The 17261-nt window shown below is 39.5% G+C and overlaps 2 protein-coding genes and 2 pseudogenes across 4 annotated transcripts; 2 read left to right on the top strand and 2 right to left on the bottom strand.

Moving 5' to 3' along the window:
* Window positions 1-1886: 1886 nt before the first annotated feature.
* LOC111344136 (steroid 17-alpha-hydroxylase/17,20 lyase) lies at window positions 1887-6453 on the top strand. Its single transcript, XM_022951346.2, has 4 exons — window positions 1887-2380; window positions 3214-3371; window positions 4040-5070; window positions 6146-6453. The coding sequence occupies exons 1-4, from the start codon at window positions 2190-2192 to the stop codon at window positions 6290-6292; spliced, it is 1527 nt and encodes a 508-aa protein (XP_022807081.2). The 5' UTR covers window positions 1887-2189; the 3' UTR covers window positions 6293-6453.
* Window positions 6454-7173: 720 nt separating this feature from the next.
* Window positions 7174-11366, top strand: LOC111344135 (steroid 17-alpha-hydroxylase/17,20 lyase). Its single transcript, XM_022951345.2, has 4 exons — window positions 7174-7409; window positions 8378-8535; window positions 9288-10318; window positions 10449-11366. The coding sequence occupies exons 1-4, from the start codon at window positions 7213-7215 to the stop codon at window positions 10593-10595; spliced, it is 1533 nt and encodes a 510-aa protein (XP_022807080.2). The 5' UTR covers window positions 7174-7212; the 3' UTR covers window positions 10596-11366.
* An 849-nt stretch (window positions 11367-12215) lies between these two features.
* On the bottom strand, window positions 12216-13289 carry LOC148739532 (steroid 17-alpha-hydroxylase/17,20 lyase pseudogene; annotated as a pseudogene). The gene is made up of 2 exons (XR_015996819.1): window positions 12786-13289; window positions 12216-12377 (listed from the first exon to the last, which is right to left on the bottom strand). The product of XR_015996819.1 is annotated as a steroid 17-alpha-hydroxylase/17,20 lyase pseudogene (transcript).
* A 147-nt stretch (window positions 13290-13436) lies between these two features.
* LOC111344130 (steroid 17-alpha-hydroxylase/17,20 lyase-like) lies at window positions 13437-16640 on the bottom strand (annotated as a pseudogene). The gene is made up of 5 exons (XR_015996818.1): window positions 16626-16640; window positions 16047-16197; window positions 15479-15529; window positions 14330-14841; window positions 13437-13677 (listed from the first exon to the last, which is right to left on the bottom strand). The product of XR_015996818.1 is annotated as a steroid 17-alpha-hydroxylase/17,20 lyase-like (transcript).
* Window positions 16641-17261: the final 621 nt, after the last annotated feature.

The following is a 17261-nucleotide window of genomic DNA, read 5'->3' as shown; positions in this document are numbered from 1 at the left end:
AGTTATTGTGCACTTTGGTGCACAAATGACTAGCAACAGTGTAGCAAATATCTGGTCGCCATCTCGAAAATATGTCCATAAAAATGCTCTCCAGTTTACAAATAGCGAAAGAGTTTTGTCGCGAATACCCCGTCATGCAACATTCTAAATTTGTGAGCTGATCAACAAAGAATCATGCAGCGTTTTCCCTGTTGCGTGACTCTTCCTTATGGTTGGGTTTCAGGTGACGTCACAAGCTTTGCTGAAGTTAGTGTCCACCATGTTGGTGTCCCTCGGGTGTCAAATTTACCAATAATTAGTCGATTTCTATAGTGAAGCCCTCTCTCTTATCGCCGTATTATTTCGCCAACTACATGAATATCCAGACAGAAAAAAGCGATAAAAGTATCCGGCATTCATCTTAAGGTATCCCAGTGCTCTCTGAGTATGCCGAAAGCTTAGAGAGTTGGAAGGAAAGATGTTTGCAAAAGATCTCGGTCATTGGGGTTGACCCTGCAAGCATACCAGCCGAGAAGTTCAGTCCAAAATGCTTGCCTCCTGTGGAAGCGTCGGACTTGCTGAGTTACCTCGTTCTTGAGACCAGCTTCTACACCAAGAAGCAGTTCAAGGCGTTCAAGAGTCTAGAGGCGTTTAATCAAATGGTGTCGGGATTTGTAACCTCAGTTGTAGGCAAAGTAATCGCCGGCAAGTATGTCGTGAGAGCACGAGTTTGGCATTCACAGCATATGAATGATCCTTTAGTGAACATTTGGGTCATTTCCGAAAACGATGGGACTATTTTGTCAGCCCATTGCTTGGGATGCAAAGCTGGACTGGCTGAGTCATGCTCACATATCGCAAGTGTTTTATTTATGTTTGAGGCAACTACTAGAATTCATGGCAAGCTCGCTGGGTGTCACGAAAACTCAGACACCGAAAACTCAGGTCCCTCGAAGTGTTCTCCAAGCTTTCGAAGTGCTCCATAATTCGATAGTGCATAACATAAAGCATGAACCAATTTTTTTTATAATATAACCGGTGGAACAATGTAACAAATCCGACGCGAAAGACGGACAACAATATCAAGAGTGATTCTTCAGTGAAGCGAATCGTGACGGCGCTGATGCCGAGTCTTCTTTCGCGTTGTTTTTCTCTTTCTGCCTCATTTAAGAACTCTAGCCCAAGGGTCGCAAAATTGTCTTCGTTTTGGGACTGGTGGGCCGAGTCTCTGTTTGTATCCATTATTATCGCGAAATATTTAAGAATTTTAACAGAGCGACAACAAGGATCTGTGCAACGAAGTACAAAAAGGTAAACAAACGTCCCTTTCGGCTCGTCAAAATCACGCCACATTTTAATACTTTGATGTTGGAGCGAGCGCATTTGATCCCGTTAACTGTGAATGAAAAGTTCAAAATTAACGGGAAAAATGGAGGTAAATCTAAGCTAAATGAAGTCTTGTGTCACTCTAAAATGTTTTAATACTCAACCATCGGACGATTTTGCGAAACGTGCAACTTGCGGCCTTGCTTTTGCTGCTTCAGTTGGATCAAGACCCAAAAGGTCAAAATACACGCGGGATTACCAGGAGTGATCATGAGTCGAGTTTATCTCTTGAATTTTCGAGGAGTCTGAGTTTTCGGGGTCAGAGGTCTGAGGTCTGAGTTTCCGGGGTGTGAGTTTTCGTGACACCCCAAGCTTATTTGCACTCAGGTAAAATGCTCATGGATTTTGCCGACATAGGTCAATGAAGTGCCGTATGCGAGGGCCAAAGACATCGATTTCTCATCGGCTAAGAAGCTCAAAGAAAAGCTCGACCAAAAAATCGAGGATCTACAACAGCCGCAAGCCTCGAACCATACAACAACGTCTAGTTCCTCCTGTTCTTCCCCTTGATTTGTGATGATCTTAGGTATAGCGCATTAGATCATATATATAATGAATTTTGCGCTGTAGAGATAATAAAATTATTAAATTATTACACGAAAAAATCCTTAGTCTTTATGCTTTCCACTTTTGCTCGAACAGCCAACAATAATGCATAAAACCATCCCTTCTTTCTCACACGAACTCTTCGTTAGATACGGTTTGTTTACGCTCGAGGGACACCAAGATGGCGGATATTAACCGTTGCTAAGGTATTGGTCACGTGGGTGAAACCCAAGGATTGGTGACGTCTGTTTCTTGAGCTTGTATTTGCATAATCTAAAATGGAGTTATCGGAGTGCATTACGTTTGGAAATGTTTTCCTGGCCATAGTTTTCTTCCTGATTCTCAACCAAATGATTGAACTCTATCAGTTAAGGAACATGCCGCCGGGACCTCGTTTGACATCTTTGCCTTTTATCGGTAATATGTTAAGCTTTGATTCTGGAGAAAGCTTTGGCGAAGTCACAAGGAGGTTTGTTAGCTCTGCCATTCACAAGTTTCTAGTTCAACACGGTCAAGTCGACCGCAGAGTCTTCCCTTTTGTGCTCTTATCTGTAATCAGCGTTTGAATTTATCAAATGGTAGCGAATGGTCATCTATTTTGTAGTTTGACGCAAGCTGATAGCGCCGGGAAAGTAGACAAATACTTGTAATATTGCAATATTGGAGTAGCCATCATCATATTTTTAGTTGCGTGACGCTAAGAAAATAGAGATGTTAATGAGGTTGAACGCCAGGGCTACCCAAGGAGAGCGTTTCATTTATGAATAATAACTGAATGAGAAAGAGGATACTGCAAGGATAAGAGTGGTTAAAATTTTCATAATGTTTGCAAGTGAAAGTGGTGGCTGTTTGATTACCTTGATTTTTTTAAAGACGACTTGAGGCTTCATAATTTTCTCACGAAATAGAATTAAAATTACTAGGCAAGTGATAAGTTTACAATTAGCCACCATTTTTTGGATCAGTAATGGTGCAGAAAGGAGTGTAAAAACGTATGACTTGTGCAGTGGTTATAGATCACCCTTCAAATAACAATCTTGTCACACAGAGGTCACTTCGCCCTTATCAGCTATCACGGGAAAAAAATTATTCTCGCGCTCAAAGCCCAATCGTTAACTAGAACAATTAAAAGGAAATAAACAAATCATGAAAGCAACGAAAAATAATCAAACTAGAACAATAAAACTTTATATTTTTTATGGTATCTACGCGATTTGCCTTACGGGTTGACTGTGTCCTTTTGAGGGAACAGGTTAAATACAAACTAATGCAGTACTTTGCTTTCTCTTCTTTATTACAAAGCTTGAGGAAGAAATATGGAAAATTGTACTCATTGAAAATGGGAAGTTTTAAAACCATCATCGCTGAAGACGCCGCTTCAGTTAAGGAAATGCTCGTGAATAAATCTGCCGATTATGCTGGGAGACCTCCATTTCATAGTTTTCAGATGACTACTCTTGGTATGTGCTGAGAACAGGTTTTCATCTACGAGACAGTTTCTCTTATAGCGGTTCTTAAACATCCCCAGAGTACAGTTACATTTGAGAGAACTACAAAATATCAACTACAGTGGAACCTACCTCGATTTAACGAAGTGCTAAGGGACTGGGTAATTAAATCGGTTCGTCATATCGAGGGTTCGTTGTATAGAGTTTCTGTGGCATACATTCTACTGTAACTTTAGCCGGGCTGAAATTGAAGTATCTTTCGTACGTTGTACCGAGGACTTCGTTATGTCGAGGTTCGTTAAATCGAGGTTGCGCTGTAAATAGTTTTGAAGAAATTTCTCCCAATATATGCAAGGAAATTTTCAACTTTAAACTGAAAATTCACATTGGCTTTTCACCCACATCACCGTCATGCACACGAAAGATGTGACGCATTATCGAATTTTTTCGTAAAAAAGTTTGCACCAGCTCAAAGCATAGTTAGTTATCTAATTACTTATAATTTAGTAAGGTTTGACTCTAGTCGGTGTCGCGATTACACGCCTAATTAGTTATTTTCTCTGACTTTTTATTATTTTCCATCCACTTTTTCTTTTAATGTGAGATGTAGAGATTTACCTTCAGGCGAAATTGCTTTTTTTAGTCACCTGATCACGGATAAATGCCAACTTACTTTGCAGGTGGGAAGGATATTGCATTCGGAAATTATGGTCCTGCCTGGAAGTTTCATCGCAAGCTCTTCATGACAGCCGTGCGAAGGTACATCGCGGACCAGCAACTGATTGAGCGCAGAATGTTTGAGCAAGCAACGAGGCTGCTTCGATACGTTGAAGATCAAGAAGGATGTGCTTTTGACCCCTCACAAATTGTGACAGAGAGCGTTGCAAATGTTATTTGTCGAATAGCATTTGGAGAGTACTTTGATTCGTCCCATCCGGATTTTCAGGAACTGCTGCAATTAAATATAAGTGTCTTTACTGATGATGAAATGAATGTTCAGGTCTTTGCATTAGATCAATTCCCTATAGCCAAATACTTTCCATTCAAAGCCTACCGAAAAATGCAGAAGATTTTCGATCGAATCTTTGAAATTCTGCGCAGTCAGCTCAGGGAGCAGGAAGCTGCATTCGATCCAAAAGCGGCGGTTGAGAGCCTCACTGGTAGTCTTTTAAAGGAGAGGATTGCCGCCGAGAATGAAGTAGGTGCTGAAGAGAAAGCGTCCATTTTGTCAGATGACTACATAATTAACACTTTGGAGGATATGTTCAGCGCTGGTTACGAGACCACAAGCACAACCCTTCGCTGGGCCATTGCATACCTTGTCCACCATCCTGAATGCCAAAGGGAGATACAATGTCAGCTCGATGAGGTGGTTGGAAGGGACCGGATGCCAGGCCTGGATGATCGCTCAAATCTTCCACTGGTACAGGCCACAATCATGGAATCACTGCGCCTCGGGAATGTCGTCGAAGCTGCTCTTCCTCACTATACGTTGAAGGACACCACTCTTTCTGGTTACCGTGTTCCGAAGGATACTGTAGTTGTTGCTAACTTAATGGCTGTTCACATGGATCCGAGCTGCTGGGAAAATCCAACCGCATTCGACCCTCGCCGCCATATTGATGCTGATGGCCAACTTATTACCAACTCTGGAAACTTTCTTCCCTTTTCCGCTGGACGCCGAGTCTGTGCTGGCGAGGCACTTGCAAAGGTATCAATCATCATTTGCTCCGAATCAGGCATTTTTTTCTAAAACTGATTGGCTGAAGTGTTAAGGGGTTTTATCATTCGACTGATACAATAATAATAATGCTAATAATAATGATAATAATGCTAATAATAATAGTAATGCTAATAATAATAATAATGCTAATAATAATAAAAATAATAATGCTAATAATAATAATGCTAATAATAATAATAATGCTAATAATAATAATAATGCTAATAATAATGCTAATAATAATAATAATGCTAATAATAATAATAATGCTAATAATAATAATAATGCTAACAATAATAATGCTAATAATAATAATAATGCTAATAATAATAATTATAATAATGCTAATAATAATAATAATAATGCTAATAATAATAGTAATGCTAATAATTATAAAAATGCTAATAATAATAATAATAATGCTAATAATTATAATAATGCTAATAATAATAATGCTAATAATAATAATAATAATAATAAATTTCCTTATTAGGGTTCCATAATTAGGAATTCCTATAAGAATTTTAATTGTTAGGACTTTGGTCGTTGCATTGATTAGTTACGGCTTGCCGCCCAATCATTGTTTAGGATATCTGGGTATCCAGAAGTTTTTACTGCCATAATAATTTTTAATAATGATAATTTAATTAAATTTGAAAATATGTTTAGAATTTACAGAAAAACTTTGAAGTAAGAATTAAGCACTATAAAACATTAAGAATCATATAAATCATAAAAAATACAATCGCCTGTGGCGAAAATTATCCGTCTCTGGTATGAAAAGAGACAAGTTTAAAAAAGAATCTCGAATTCTTAAAATCAAAGATAATTCGAGCAAGCTCTGATATTTTCGATCTGTAAATCTTAGTCATCAATAATAATAATATTAATAATAGCAATAATAACAGTAATGATAATAATTATAATGACATTATTAATAATAGCTACTCTGTAATGGTAGGATACCTTGCTCCAGAGTTATATAGTTAGTTCAAGTTGTACGTAGACAAAGCAGCTTAGAAGTCTACACCCAGATACTTTTTTTTTCGCTTTTATCTTACAGGTCGAGTTGTTCATTTTCCTGTCCTGGATGTTGCACAAGTTCACATTTTTACCGCAAGAGGATGGTGTTCTTCCCGATATCAAAGGAGTTAACAGGTTTACCCGGTTTCCTGCACCTTACCAGATCAGAGCTGTAAAACGTCAGTGATAGCTAGTTGTCAGAAAAACCCTCACTAAGATGTACGGGCTCAGGACTTATTTGAAAGAGTACGATCGATCAGCGTTTTGTTTACATTTTGTCCTACGGGGTCTTATTATCTACCAAATAATCGAAAATAAAGGAAACGAATCTAATGTTTTTCAGTAAAATGCTCAAATGCTCTTTGGTCTTCCTTCTACAGTTGTAGGAAATTCACATATCATTTTGCTTTAGTTGTTTGTACTCTGGGTTGAAAGCGTACGACCCATCTAGAAAGCCTGCGAGACCCGTTTAGGAGACCTGTACCTGACCGGCTTGCTTGACTTCTTCACACAAACGCCAAAGGTAACCCTTCACGGTGATTCACCTAGGTTAACCCCTAATCCGGGGCCGTGTTATGAGACCATAACATTTACTTGAGCGTAAGTGTATTCATGTGTCTTCGGTACTTTGCCGTGTTCTCGCACTTAACTGAGCGTTTTGCAATGACATTCATTGTTCAAACTTCACACTGCTGAGATCATATCATCCAAGTAAATGAGTCAGTTTAAAGCAGCTGTCTGGAATGAATGCAAATGCTTCTTCTGTTCTCCTATTTTGCGTTTAAAAACGATGCTTCAGTCCATCTATTTACGCAGTTTTATTTGAATATGGACATATAGTGCACAATAGATGCAAGCCAGCAAGAGCTCAAGCGTTATTTTAATATTTTTCCTCTTCCCTTGAAAAAGAGCCCTCGTTTTCGAAACGGCTTCCTTTCAAATGTATTCTCGAAATATCTGTACATTAAATTCGCAAACACTAAATTAACGCAGAATTTAGTGACAAACAGACTGGATACTTATTTTCCTCACAATTGACAATCACGCCATCCTCACATCTTTTGCACTATTATCCCGTGACGTCAGTGGCAAACTTAGGTATCCAAGATGGAGCTTGCAGTTTCAGAGTGCTTTACTTTCGGCAATATTTTCTTGGCTATTGTTTTTTTATTGATTCTCAATCAACTGGTTGAACTGTATCAGTTCAGGAACATGCCACCAGGACCTCGTCTGACATCTTTGCCTTTTGTGGGAAATCTTTTGAGCTTTGATGACGGACAGAGCCTTCGCGACTCTACTCGAAGGTTTGTTTGCACCAAGAACCACTCTATGTTTATATTTTCTCGTTATTTGCTCAGAATTCGATCTTGTGAATAATTTTTGCTAGTGATTTTATCTGAGAGCGACGATTCACTGTATCGCATTCTCGTGAAATCGTGGCTATATTGATATAATACAAAATTCCTATTTCGCTGCACTTTCATATACCTCGCCGAAGGGTGCTAAACAAACAAACCAAATTTGCATGTTATGTTTCTTCGCCTCAGCACTGTGCGTTGCAGAAAATTGAATAATCTTTCCGTAGGACAAGAGAGGCCGAATCATAAAGTATAACTATAAGACAAAATAATTTTCTTATCGAGGCGTCTTTTATACTGCACAAGGTGGTTTAGGAAATGGCATTTCACTATGCAAATGAAGCCAATTCAAAACACTGGCGATTGAAACGGTTGACTGCATCCTTGGTCCTATACATAGTAGGGCTTAATTACGCCGCTAAAAATACACTTTAGCAATTGCAATAACGATCGCGTTTTCGGAAAGCTCAGCTTTTCGTGGACGACTGAATTTCCGGATTTGCTTAAGGGTTACGCTTAGGTGCCTGTACAAATAAAATAACGCTGCGTATGTAGATTTGAAAAGAGCGTTTCTGTAAAGCGAGATGATCGTGAGATGTTAAAATATGAATAAAAAGCTGCTGGACGATTGCGAGATGTTTATCGATCGTCTTCTGTAGTGTCACAGCAAGAACTGAAAAAATGATATTTTGGTGTTTTTCAGGCGCAAAATAATTTGTTTCAAAGGTATTCTTTTTTCTCTTGTGTATGCTGCGTCCAATAATCTTTAATGCAAATATCGAACTACGAGGAGGGGCCGAAAACTGTGGGAAGGAGGCTAAACGTAACGATATCAGTAATTGACATAAATTTAGGCAAGTAATACCTTATAACGGACACTTAAACTATTATCTTTTGTTTTCTTTATCACTAAGCTTGAAAAAGAGGTATGGCAACGTGTATTCCTTGAAGGTGGGGAGTTTTAAAACCGTCATTGCCGAAGATGCTGCCTCAGTGAAAGAAGTGTTGGTGAAGAAATCGGCTGATTATGCTGGAAGACCTCCATTCCATAGCTTCATGATGTCCACTCTTGGTATGTACTGCAATGCCGAATAACATGTCTTGCCAAAGTAGGGGGTATTAGAAAAACCTGTCTGGCAGTTAATCATCTATGGGGGGGAGGGAGGAAGGGGATCATATAGGGGAATCCTTGTTTACAATATTTGCCTCATTAGCATAAGCAATTCAGTTTCTGATGGAGCTAAAAATAAATCAGTTCTGAATATCGAAAGGTCAAAGTACGATTAACTCGGCCAATTAATACGAGCCTGATGCATTTAATACTTTTTGTGCTACACGGGTTTAAAAACTCAAAATTTTTACATAGAATGTATGAGCTCATTAGCGCTTTTGCCACCCAGAAATCTTGCAGTTTTTGATTGACTATTTCTCCTTTAATATTACACCCAAAGAGCTAAAAATTTCACCATGTACTAAGGTTTTCTAGCTCTTTAGCTGCCTGAAGGCAATTTGTATCTAACATGCCTCCTTTACGCAAAGCCGTATGCAAATGAGCAAAAATGTAAACAATGACGTCAGCATGAATCCGCCTATATACGGAGCCTTATGGGAAGATCAGGTAAATGTTATAATGACACAACTAAAATCTTCCACCCCACCCCCCTGGCGATAGATAACGACCATTCTCTAAAATAAATGAAAGAGCTGAGTTTGGACATTCGTATCGTTTTTCTGTCGTACTATAAATTCTGTATCTTGACGCCTATTAGAGCTACTGCAATCCATCATGATGAAAGTTATATATTTTCGTGTATTGCATTCTAGGCGGAAAGGATATCGCATTTGGGAATTATGGTCCTGCTTGGAAGTTTCATCGCAAACTCTTTATGACGGCGGTGCGAAAGTATATCTCCGATCAGAAGCTGGTTGAAGAGAGAATCTCTGAGCAAGCAAAAAGGCTACTGCAGTACTTTGAAGACCAGAAGGGAAATGATTTTGATCCATCACAGATGTTGATGGAAAGCGTTGCAAACGTCATCTGTCGAATCACGTTTGGAAAGCTCTTTGATTCATCGCATCCAGATTTCCAGGAGCTCTTGGAAATAAACAATAGAGCTTTTACAGACACTGAATTGAACAGTCAAGTGTTAATGTTAGATAACTTTCCCATAGCCAAATACCTCCCTTTCAAAGCCTACCAAACAGAGAAAGAAATGACTGATCGATTGTTTGAGATTCTACGAAATCAGCTAAGGGAACAAGAGAAAGCATTTGACCCCGAAGCGGAGATCGAGAGCCTTACTGGTAGCCTTTTGAAGGAAAAACTTGTCGCCCAAAATGAAGTCGGCACTGAGGAGAAAGCAGCCATTTTGTCCGACGACTATATAATTAACACCATGGAGGACATGTTCAGCGCTGGTTACGAGACCACCAGCACTACTCTTCGTTGGGCCATCGCTTACTTGGTTCACAATCCTGACTGTCAAACAGAGATTCAGAACCAGTTGGACGAAGAGGTTGGAAGGGACCGAATGCCAGGTCTGGATGATCGCCCTAGCCTTCCGCTAGTACAGGCCACAATCATGGAAACACTTCGCCTCGGTAATGTCGCTGAAACAGCTCTTCCTCATTACACTCTGAAAGATACCACACTTGCTGGGTACCGTGTTCCAAAAGATACCGTGGTTGTGCCCAATCTGATGGCCGTTCACATGGATCCAAGCTGCTGGGAGGATCCAACCAAATTCAACCCACACCGCCATATTGATGGTGATGGCCAAGTTATTACCAACTCTGGAAACTTTCTACCCTTTTCTGCTGGACGTCGGGTTTGTGCTGGCGAGGCACTTGCAAAGGTAATTCGTTTTATCAAATTATGATGGGGAAAATTGACTCCCCGTCGTGAGTGATAATGTGGATTCATCTTGTATGTAACAAATATGATGCAAATAATAAGTGATTATGTTTGCCTTTCTTTTCTTGCAGGTCGAGTTGTTCTTTTTCCTGTCCTGGATGTTGCACAAGTTTACCTTCTTGCCCCAAGAAAACGGTGTTCTTCCTGACCTTAAAGGAGTCGATGGTTTCACCCGTTTTCCGGCGCCTTACAATATAAGGGTTAAAAAACGGAAATAGGAGCTTGTCATCTTAAGCGAACGGTATTATAGGCAGAAAGTAGAAGTGCTCGTAACAAAAATTAGTCCTGATTTGCAATACCGTTCTTCAGAAACAAGGCTGTGCACGATTTTCCTAAAGGGTATTATTGTGGTAATAGCATACGATTGCGAGCATCTCCTTAGGGTTCACAGAAGTTAAAGGAAAAGTATACTCCAGAAACCATATATATTGTTTTTATTTCTTCCATTAAAAAGTGTTTATATGAAATTATGAAACCGACCGCAATTTTAGAATCGAGACAGTTTGATTTAACCATTTTTCAAATCGTCTTCAGTTGTGCTAAAAAATGCGAACATGGACGCCGCCATTTTGGATCCTCCCTAGCAACCTGGCCGCTTAATTGCAACATCAGTAGTTCTTAGTCCTCTCTTTTTCAGCGGCCGGATGAAAACAATTCTAAAACCTATTCTTGACTCAAACAATAACGCATTGCGATAAGAACTGTTTGTTAACTGCACGCTGTGGTTTAGCGTGTGCGACAGGTTGCTCACTCTTGTTTTGAAAATGGCGGCGTAGAAAAAACAAACATTTTATAGCATTTGATTGCCCTTTTTTGAATAATTAAGTCCATCTTTAGAATTTAAAAACAAGCAAGTAGCAAATTCGTATATATCCCTGAGCGGTGTGGATGCCTTTTCGATAAACACGTGTATTCTTTCCATACGTTAGGAACTATACTCATTTATAGAAAGTGTCAGGATCACACGAATTAAACGCTTTAGGAATCTATCAACATGATCTCACTTTAAAAAAAGGAATTGATAGGCATTCGGGAAGTTAACTCAATTAGAGATGAATAAGTTTGTTGAAAGGCAATTTACCCCTAATAGTGCTGAGAGTTCAAAATCTAAAAGATTAAATTTGTATCTGGTTTAAACAGAAACAGAGTTACTAGGAAACCTACAGTCGTAACGTCTAAAGCGCCACGGATGCTATTATTGCATTTTCCATTTGGGACTCCTTACTCGTGTTCTCCCTCTCCTCCTCCTCCTCCCCCTTTCCCCCTCCCCCTAAGTAACGCTTCAGAAAGAGTGCGCTGAGTAATAATGGCTGTCAGTTGATACACTCAGTATGTACGACCCTAGGATGACCAGACTTCGAACCCATACCCCCAAAATGTGTGGCATCATAACTCATGGTCAATATCTATATAGTATTAGAAATTGAACTTTATTCCAACTCCAGTCGAAAAATGCTTTTTATTCAGGCTTCAATTTTGAAATTTGTCTTTAGGTGTAAACCTCATCACCTGCCCTAATTAGGTGAGCACAAAGCAACAACAAATCGTTATTTCAAAAAATCCACTCTCAGTGCTATCTTTCATGGAGCCAGTCCTTGGAAGTGAAATCGAAAAATGATCGAGATCGGACTTCCCTCTAAAAAAGCACTATTTACAATTGTATCTATATTTCCAAGACATCAGGTAGTTCAACGACCTTTAACAAATTCCATGCTCAACATAACTCGACTTCGATCTTTGCATTAATGATAATAATCTGATGATAAAGAGTTCTAAAAGTTTGATGTATTTTTCAGCCTCTCAGAGGGTATTAAGCCCAAATACAGTTCAAAAATACTTCACCTCATTCGCAGTAACTGCCGTTTTACAACCCTGATTCTGTAATCAGCTGGGTAACGAGAGAAACCCGTTTTCCCCTTTAGATCCGGTAGGCTACCATCCGCCGGTGGTAGAAATGTAAACTTGTGCAGCATCCATGACAAGAACAGAAACAGCTCCACCTTTTAGGCAACGGAAACAGTACAAAAACATCTTTTATAAATGTAGGAGTTTCACTGAGGATATTAGGAATTGAGACCACTAACCTTGAGCATATTTTTGAAGTATCGGGTAATTCCAAAAACTGCAAAGGATACTCATGCCAGATTAAGCAAAGGGGAGCTTGAAGTCTTTGAATTGGACTCAAGAAGAGCGTTTTTAAAAAGGGTATTTAAATCATCCCACCGGCTCAAACAATCCTCGAGACACATTTATTCAAATATTGCTGAAGTTAGGAGAAGCTCTAGCAGTTGATAAGAAGAGAGAAAATACCATATAAAATCTATCTTGGCATGGATTAATTTTTCTTGTGCAAGTGTTGTCGGCGAAATTGTGATTAGAACTGATATAAAGGGAATAGTAAGTCTTACCTTTGCCAAGGCCTCGCCGGCACAAACCCGGCGTCCAGCTGAGAAGGGAAGAAAATTCCCAGAGTTGGTGATAATTTGGCCATTGGGGCCAATATGGCGACGAGGGTCGAAGGAGTCTGGGTTCTCCCAAAGGTTAGGGTCAACATGAACGGCCGTTATCCCCGCAGTATCCTTCGGAACGGGGTAACCGGCCAATGTAGTATTGTTGAGAGTAAAATGTGGAAGAGCTGTAGGAACAACATTTCCTAGGCGTAAGGATTCCATGATGGTGGCCAGCATTAGAGGAAGTTTTGGGCGGTCATTCAGATCCGGCATGCGATCTCTTCCGACAACGTCGTCCTTTATATCCCTTTGATACTCAGGATGGCAGACAAGATATGCAATGACCCAGCGTAAGGCAGCAGTGACAGGGTCAGAACCTGCACGAAACATATCTCCCATGCTGTTGATTATGTAGTCGTCTGATAGTACGTATGGATGCTCTCTCCACCGGGTCAACCTCATTCTCGGCAGCAATCCTCTCTTTCAGAAGACTTTCTCCGGGTCCTCCGGTTTTTCTCCCTCCGCAAAAACCAACATTCCAAATTCCAATTCGATCTGGAACGGTGGACAAGAAGAGCCACCCAGTGGAAGTTCACTGCTAGGTGATTTATTATTTATTTATAATTTTTTTTTAAAATAAAGAATCATAGGCTTCATTGTAAAAGACCATTCAAAAGCGTATAAGTACTTCACCCTTAATGCATTACTGGCGTTTGACGACCCTAATTTTGTAAGCAGCTGGATAGCGAGTGAATCCACTTTTTCCTTTTAGATCCGGGAGATTGCCATCTTCTGATGGCAGAAATGTAAATCTATGCAGCATACAGGACAAGAACAAGAACAGCTCCGCCTTGAAAGAAAAAAAAGAAAAATACAAAAAGCCTTGTAAATGTTTCTGAAACAACAACAACAGGAAAAAGAAAATATATCATTTGTTTCCCGAAAAGAAAGGCTTAAGATAAGTGTATGTAGAGCAAAGTTTGTGGAATAATTAAAGATTTGATCAAATAAGCCTCATCCATTCTGTGAGTCCATGACTATGTTCACAATAAAATAAGTCTTGCAAGAAACTAATCGCGTTTTAATAGGATATAGGGTTCTCAGGCCAAATTAACAAAGGATTCAGAGGACTGTGAATTGGGTCTCAAAAGCAATGTTTCTTTAATCCGAATGGTTTAAGTACATTTCTTTGATTGTTACTTAACTTTAGGGAGGCATACTGGAAGATGAAATAGAGGCTGAACGCAACCACGATCGCGATTTGATTCAAGCACTCTCTAACCTAATAGCCCTCATGATAATAGGCTTTAATCATCAGAGCTACTTCCAGAGACGGTAACACATATTAGTCGGTGGCTTTGCAAGATTCCATTAGGATGTTATGCAACAAACATCTTTCTTGAACAAATTTGCGTTGTGCAAACACTTTGGGTGGAATTACAATTAAAAAAGAAAACAAGCCATCCAAGTGATGCATAAAATACGTTGGAGGTCAGTCTCACCTTTGCCAAGGCCTCTCCAGCACAAACCCGGCGTCCAGCTGAGAAGGGAAGAAAATTGCCAGAGTTGGTGATAATTTGGCCATCGGAGTCAATGTGGTGACGAGGATTAAAGGAGTTTGGTTCTCCCAAAGATTTGGATCGAGATGAACGACAGATAGATTGGCTATCACAACAGTATCCTTTGGAACGCGGTAACCGGCCAATGTTGTATCGTTCAGAATGTAATGTGGAAGAGCTGTCTCGGCAGTATTTCCCAGGCGTAATGATTCCATGACTGTGGCCAGCTAAAGTGGAAGTTTTGGACGATCATCCAGACCTGGCATGCGATCTCCTCCGATTGCGTCGTCGGGCTGGCTCTGTATATCTCTTTGACATTCAGGATAATGGACGAGGTATGCAATGGCCCAGTGTAAGGTAGTACTGACCAATGGTCTCGTAACCAGCACCAAACATGTCTCCCACAGAATTGATCATATAGTCGTCTGACAAAATAGATGCTCTTTCCTCCGCATCTACTTAATCCTCGTTCCGACAAAGGGCTAACGCTCGAAACGTCAGCTTTTGTAATCGTTACGGTGGCCAATTTACCATTTCAACTTTGTTGATATATCCAAATTATTTCGTTACTCCCACCGTCGCAGCCCCAAACAGTTTCTTTCGAAACTATCAGCCTTTATTCATTCATACTTAATCCTCAGTTGCACTCCTCTCTTTAAGAAGACTTGCAATGAAACATTTGATCTCTGTCATTGGGTCAAATCCATTCTTCTGTAAGTTCAACTGATGCCGAAGAATTTCAAAAATACGGTCCATAATTCTTTTCTCTAATTTATAGGCACGAAATGGGAAGTACTTGGCTGATTGGAAAGAAGTCTAAGACCAAAAGTTGTGTGATCGTTTCAGTGTCTGTAAATACCTTGTTATTCAACTGCAAGAGTTCCTCAAAATCTGGCTGGAACGAGTCAAAGTGCTTTCCAAATGTGATTCGACAAATCACATTAGCGACGCTGTCTATTAAAATTTTTCCTGGGTTAAAATCACTTCCATCATCAAAGTACAGCATCAGCCTCATTACCTACTCAGAGATCGCTTTTTCTAACAATTTTTGATCAGACATGTGCTGCCTGATAGCAGTAATAAGGAGCTTACGATGATATCTCCAGGCTGGACCATAGTTTCCAAAAGCAATATCCTTTCCACCTGCAGAAAGTCACAAAGCCGTAAAGAAAATATTAAAACAAAGTATCACCTAAGTGTATCAAGTTTCAGGTGAATCAACAGACTTCGCAACTCTGCTTACGCAGACTGGTATCATCGCTGCTAAAGAAATTAAATAGATAAATAATAAGATCATGTGTTGATCATTTGAGCAAGCACAACAAGGTGCTTTGCACCATGTTGTAATGCTTGAATGTATCTTGTGTTTGTTAATTTGTAAGAGAGGATATAAGTGCATGACTAAAGAATCAGCAAGAGGCAACTCTGGTTCTGATTGATATCGTTCTGCAACATAAATTAATATGCTTGAATAACAAAAGATGAACCTCTATGAGTTTAAACTATCGTGTGCGAAGTCTCGCAAGAAGAAGTGATTAGGTTCCTAAACTAATCAGTACAGCTCAGTGACAACTAAACAAACAAACAAGGAAACAAATCAGCATGGGTGACTGATCTCAAACATTTTCAGATTTAATTATCTGTGAGTAGAACAAATTACCAAGCGAGTCAATCATAAAGCTGTGAAACGGAGGTCTTCCAGCATAATCAGCAGATTTTTTGACGAGCACTTCCATCACAGATGCTGGATTTTCGGCAACTACGAGTTTGAAACTTCCAACCTTCATGGAATATACTGTGCCGTTCTTGAACTGCAAAGAAATAAGGAGGGTAAGTTTCTAAAGAAACTGTGGTACTGCGTCGGTAGGAGTAACAAGGTAATTTTGGTTTTATCAACTGAGATAATGTAAACTGGCCATCGTAAAGAGTTTCAAAGGTGATGACGTTACGTGCGTTAGCCTTCGTCAGAGCGAAGAGCTCTGACAAAGTGCTCTGACTAAGGGCTAACGCTCGAAATGTCAGTATTAAAACTCTTTACGGAGGCCAAATTACATAACCAACTCAGTTGATAAAACCAAAGTTACCTGCAGAGAAATAGTTAAGGTAAAAATTAAGAGCCGAGTGAAGAAACACAAAGTGAGTTGTGTGTTGCGTGATGAACGATAATGATATGCAAGAAAGGATGACAGATCCTTATTCCGCATAATTTATTTCGTGTTGCTTTTAATGTGTCACTCACTTGCAAAGGACCCATTCTCGATTTTGAAAATAACCTTCTGAAATGTTGGAGAATTGATGGTACGGCTTGACTTTTAGTTTCCAGAAAACAGATATAGATAGAAGATGCATAGTTGGAGTATGTAGGAAAGTGAACTGCTTTGAGGTCATTTCAAACGCGTTAGTGATCACTCAAACCTTGCCGTTATTTCAATGAAACTTTCCCCCGAGTCATATGGCTACGTTTTGATATACGAGTGCACCTCGTTGATCTTTAACACTTTTGCACTCTGAAACACAACCAGAAGTGGCTATCACGGCTTTTTTTCCTTTTAACTAATGGTATTCACTTAAAAACTAAGTATCGATCTTAGTAAAAGTTCGACACGCAATAATCAGCTGCTTTAATGGCGGAAGTGATTTATGTAAATCATTTGAGACCACCTTCGTGTAGTCTAGAAGTTTGCATGACAAGGGCGCGAGGGGATTCTATCTGTTTATTCGTTGGTTTGTTTTTCCTTATCTGAACAGAACTTTACATGTAGGATGATTTCCCAGGCATGATCAAAACTCGAGATTAGATATTTGAATTTTGTTTTAGATCAATTCACCGTGAGTTTCAGACAAGTTTCGTGACAATTAACAGAGAAAATCATAT

This window comes from Stylophora pistillata, chromosome 2 (genome assembly GCF_964205215.1).
Source record: "Stylophora pistillata chromosome 2, jaStyPist1.2, whole genome shotgun sequence".
NCBI lineage: Eukaryota > Metazoa > Cnidaria > Anthozoa > Scleractinia > Pocilloporidae > Stylophora > Stylophora pistillata.
Note: the sequence above shows the minus strand (reverse complement) of the source record. Positions and strands in the feature narration are given on the sequence as shown.

Excerpts from the sequence above, each read along its gene's own strand:
- LOC111344136 (XM_022951346.2), top strand. The coding sequence starts at position 2,190 with ATGGAGTTATCGGAGTGCATTACGTTTGGAAATGTTTTCCTGGCCATA. Across the intron at positions 3,372-4,039 it reads TTTTCAGATGACTACTCTTG|GTGGGAAGGATATTGCATTC; the intron begins GTATGTGCTGAG and ends CTTACTTTGCAG. Across the intron at positions 5,071-6,145 it reads CTGGCGAGGCACTTGCAAAG|GTCGAGTTGTTCATTTTCCT; the intron begins GTATCAATCATC and ends TTTATCTTACAG.
- LOC111344135 (XM_022951345.2), top strand. The coding sequence starts at position 7,213 with ATGGAGCTTGCAGTTTCAGAGTGCTTTACTTTCGGCAATATTTTCTTG. Across the intron at positions 7,410-8,377 it reads CTTCGCGACTCTACTCGAAG|CTTGAAAAAGAGGTATGGCA; the intron begins GTTTGTTTGCAC and ends TTTATCACTAAG. Across the intron at positions 10,319-10,448 it reads CTGGCGAGGCACTTGCAAAG|GTCGAGTTGTTCTTTTTCCT; the intron begins GTAATTCGTTTT and ends CTTTTCTTGCAG.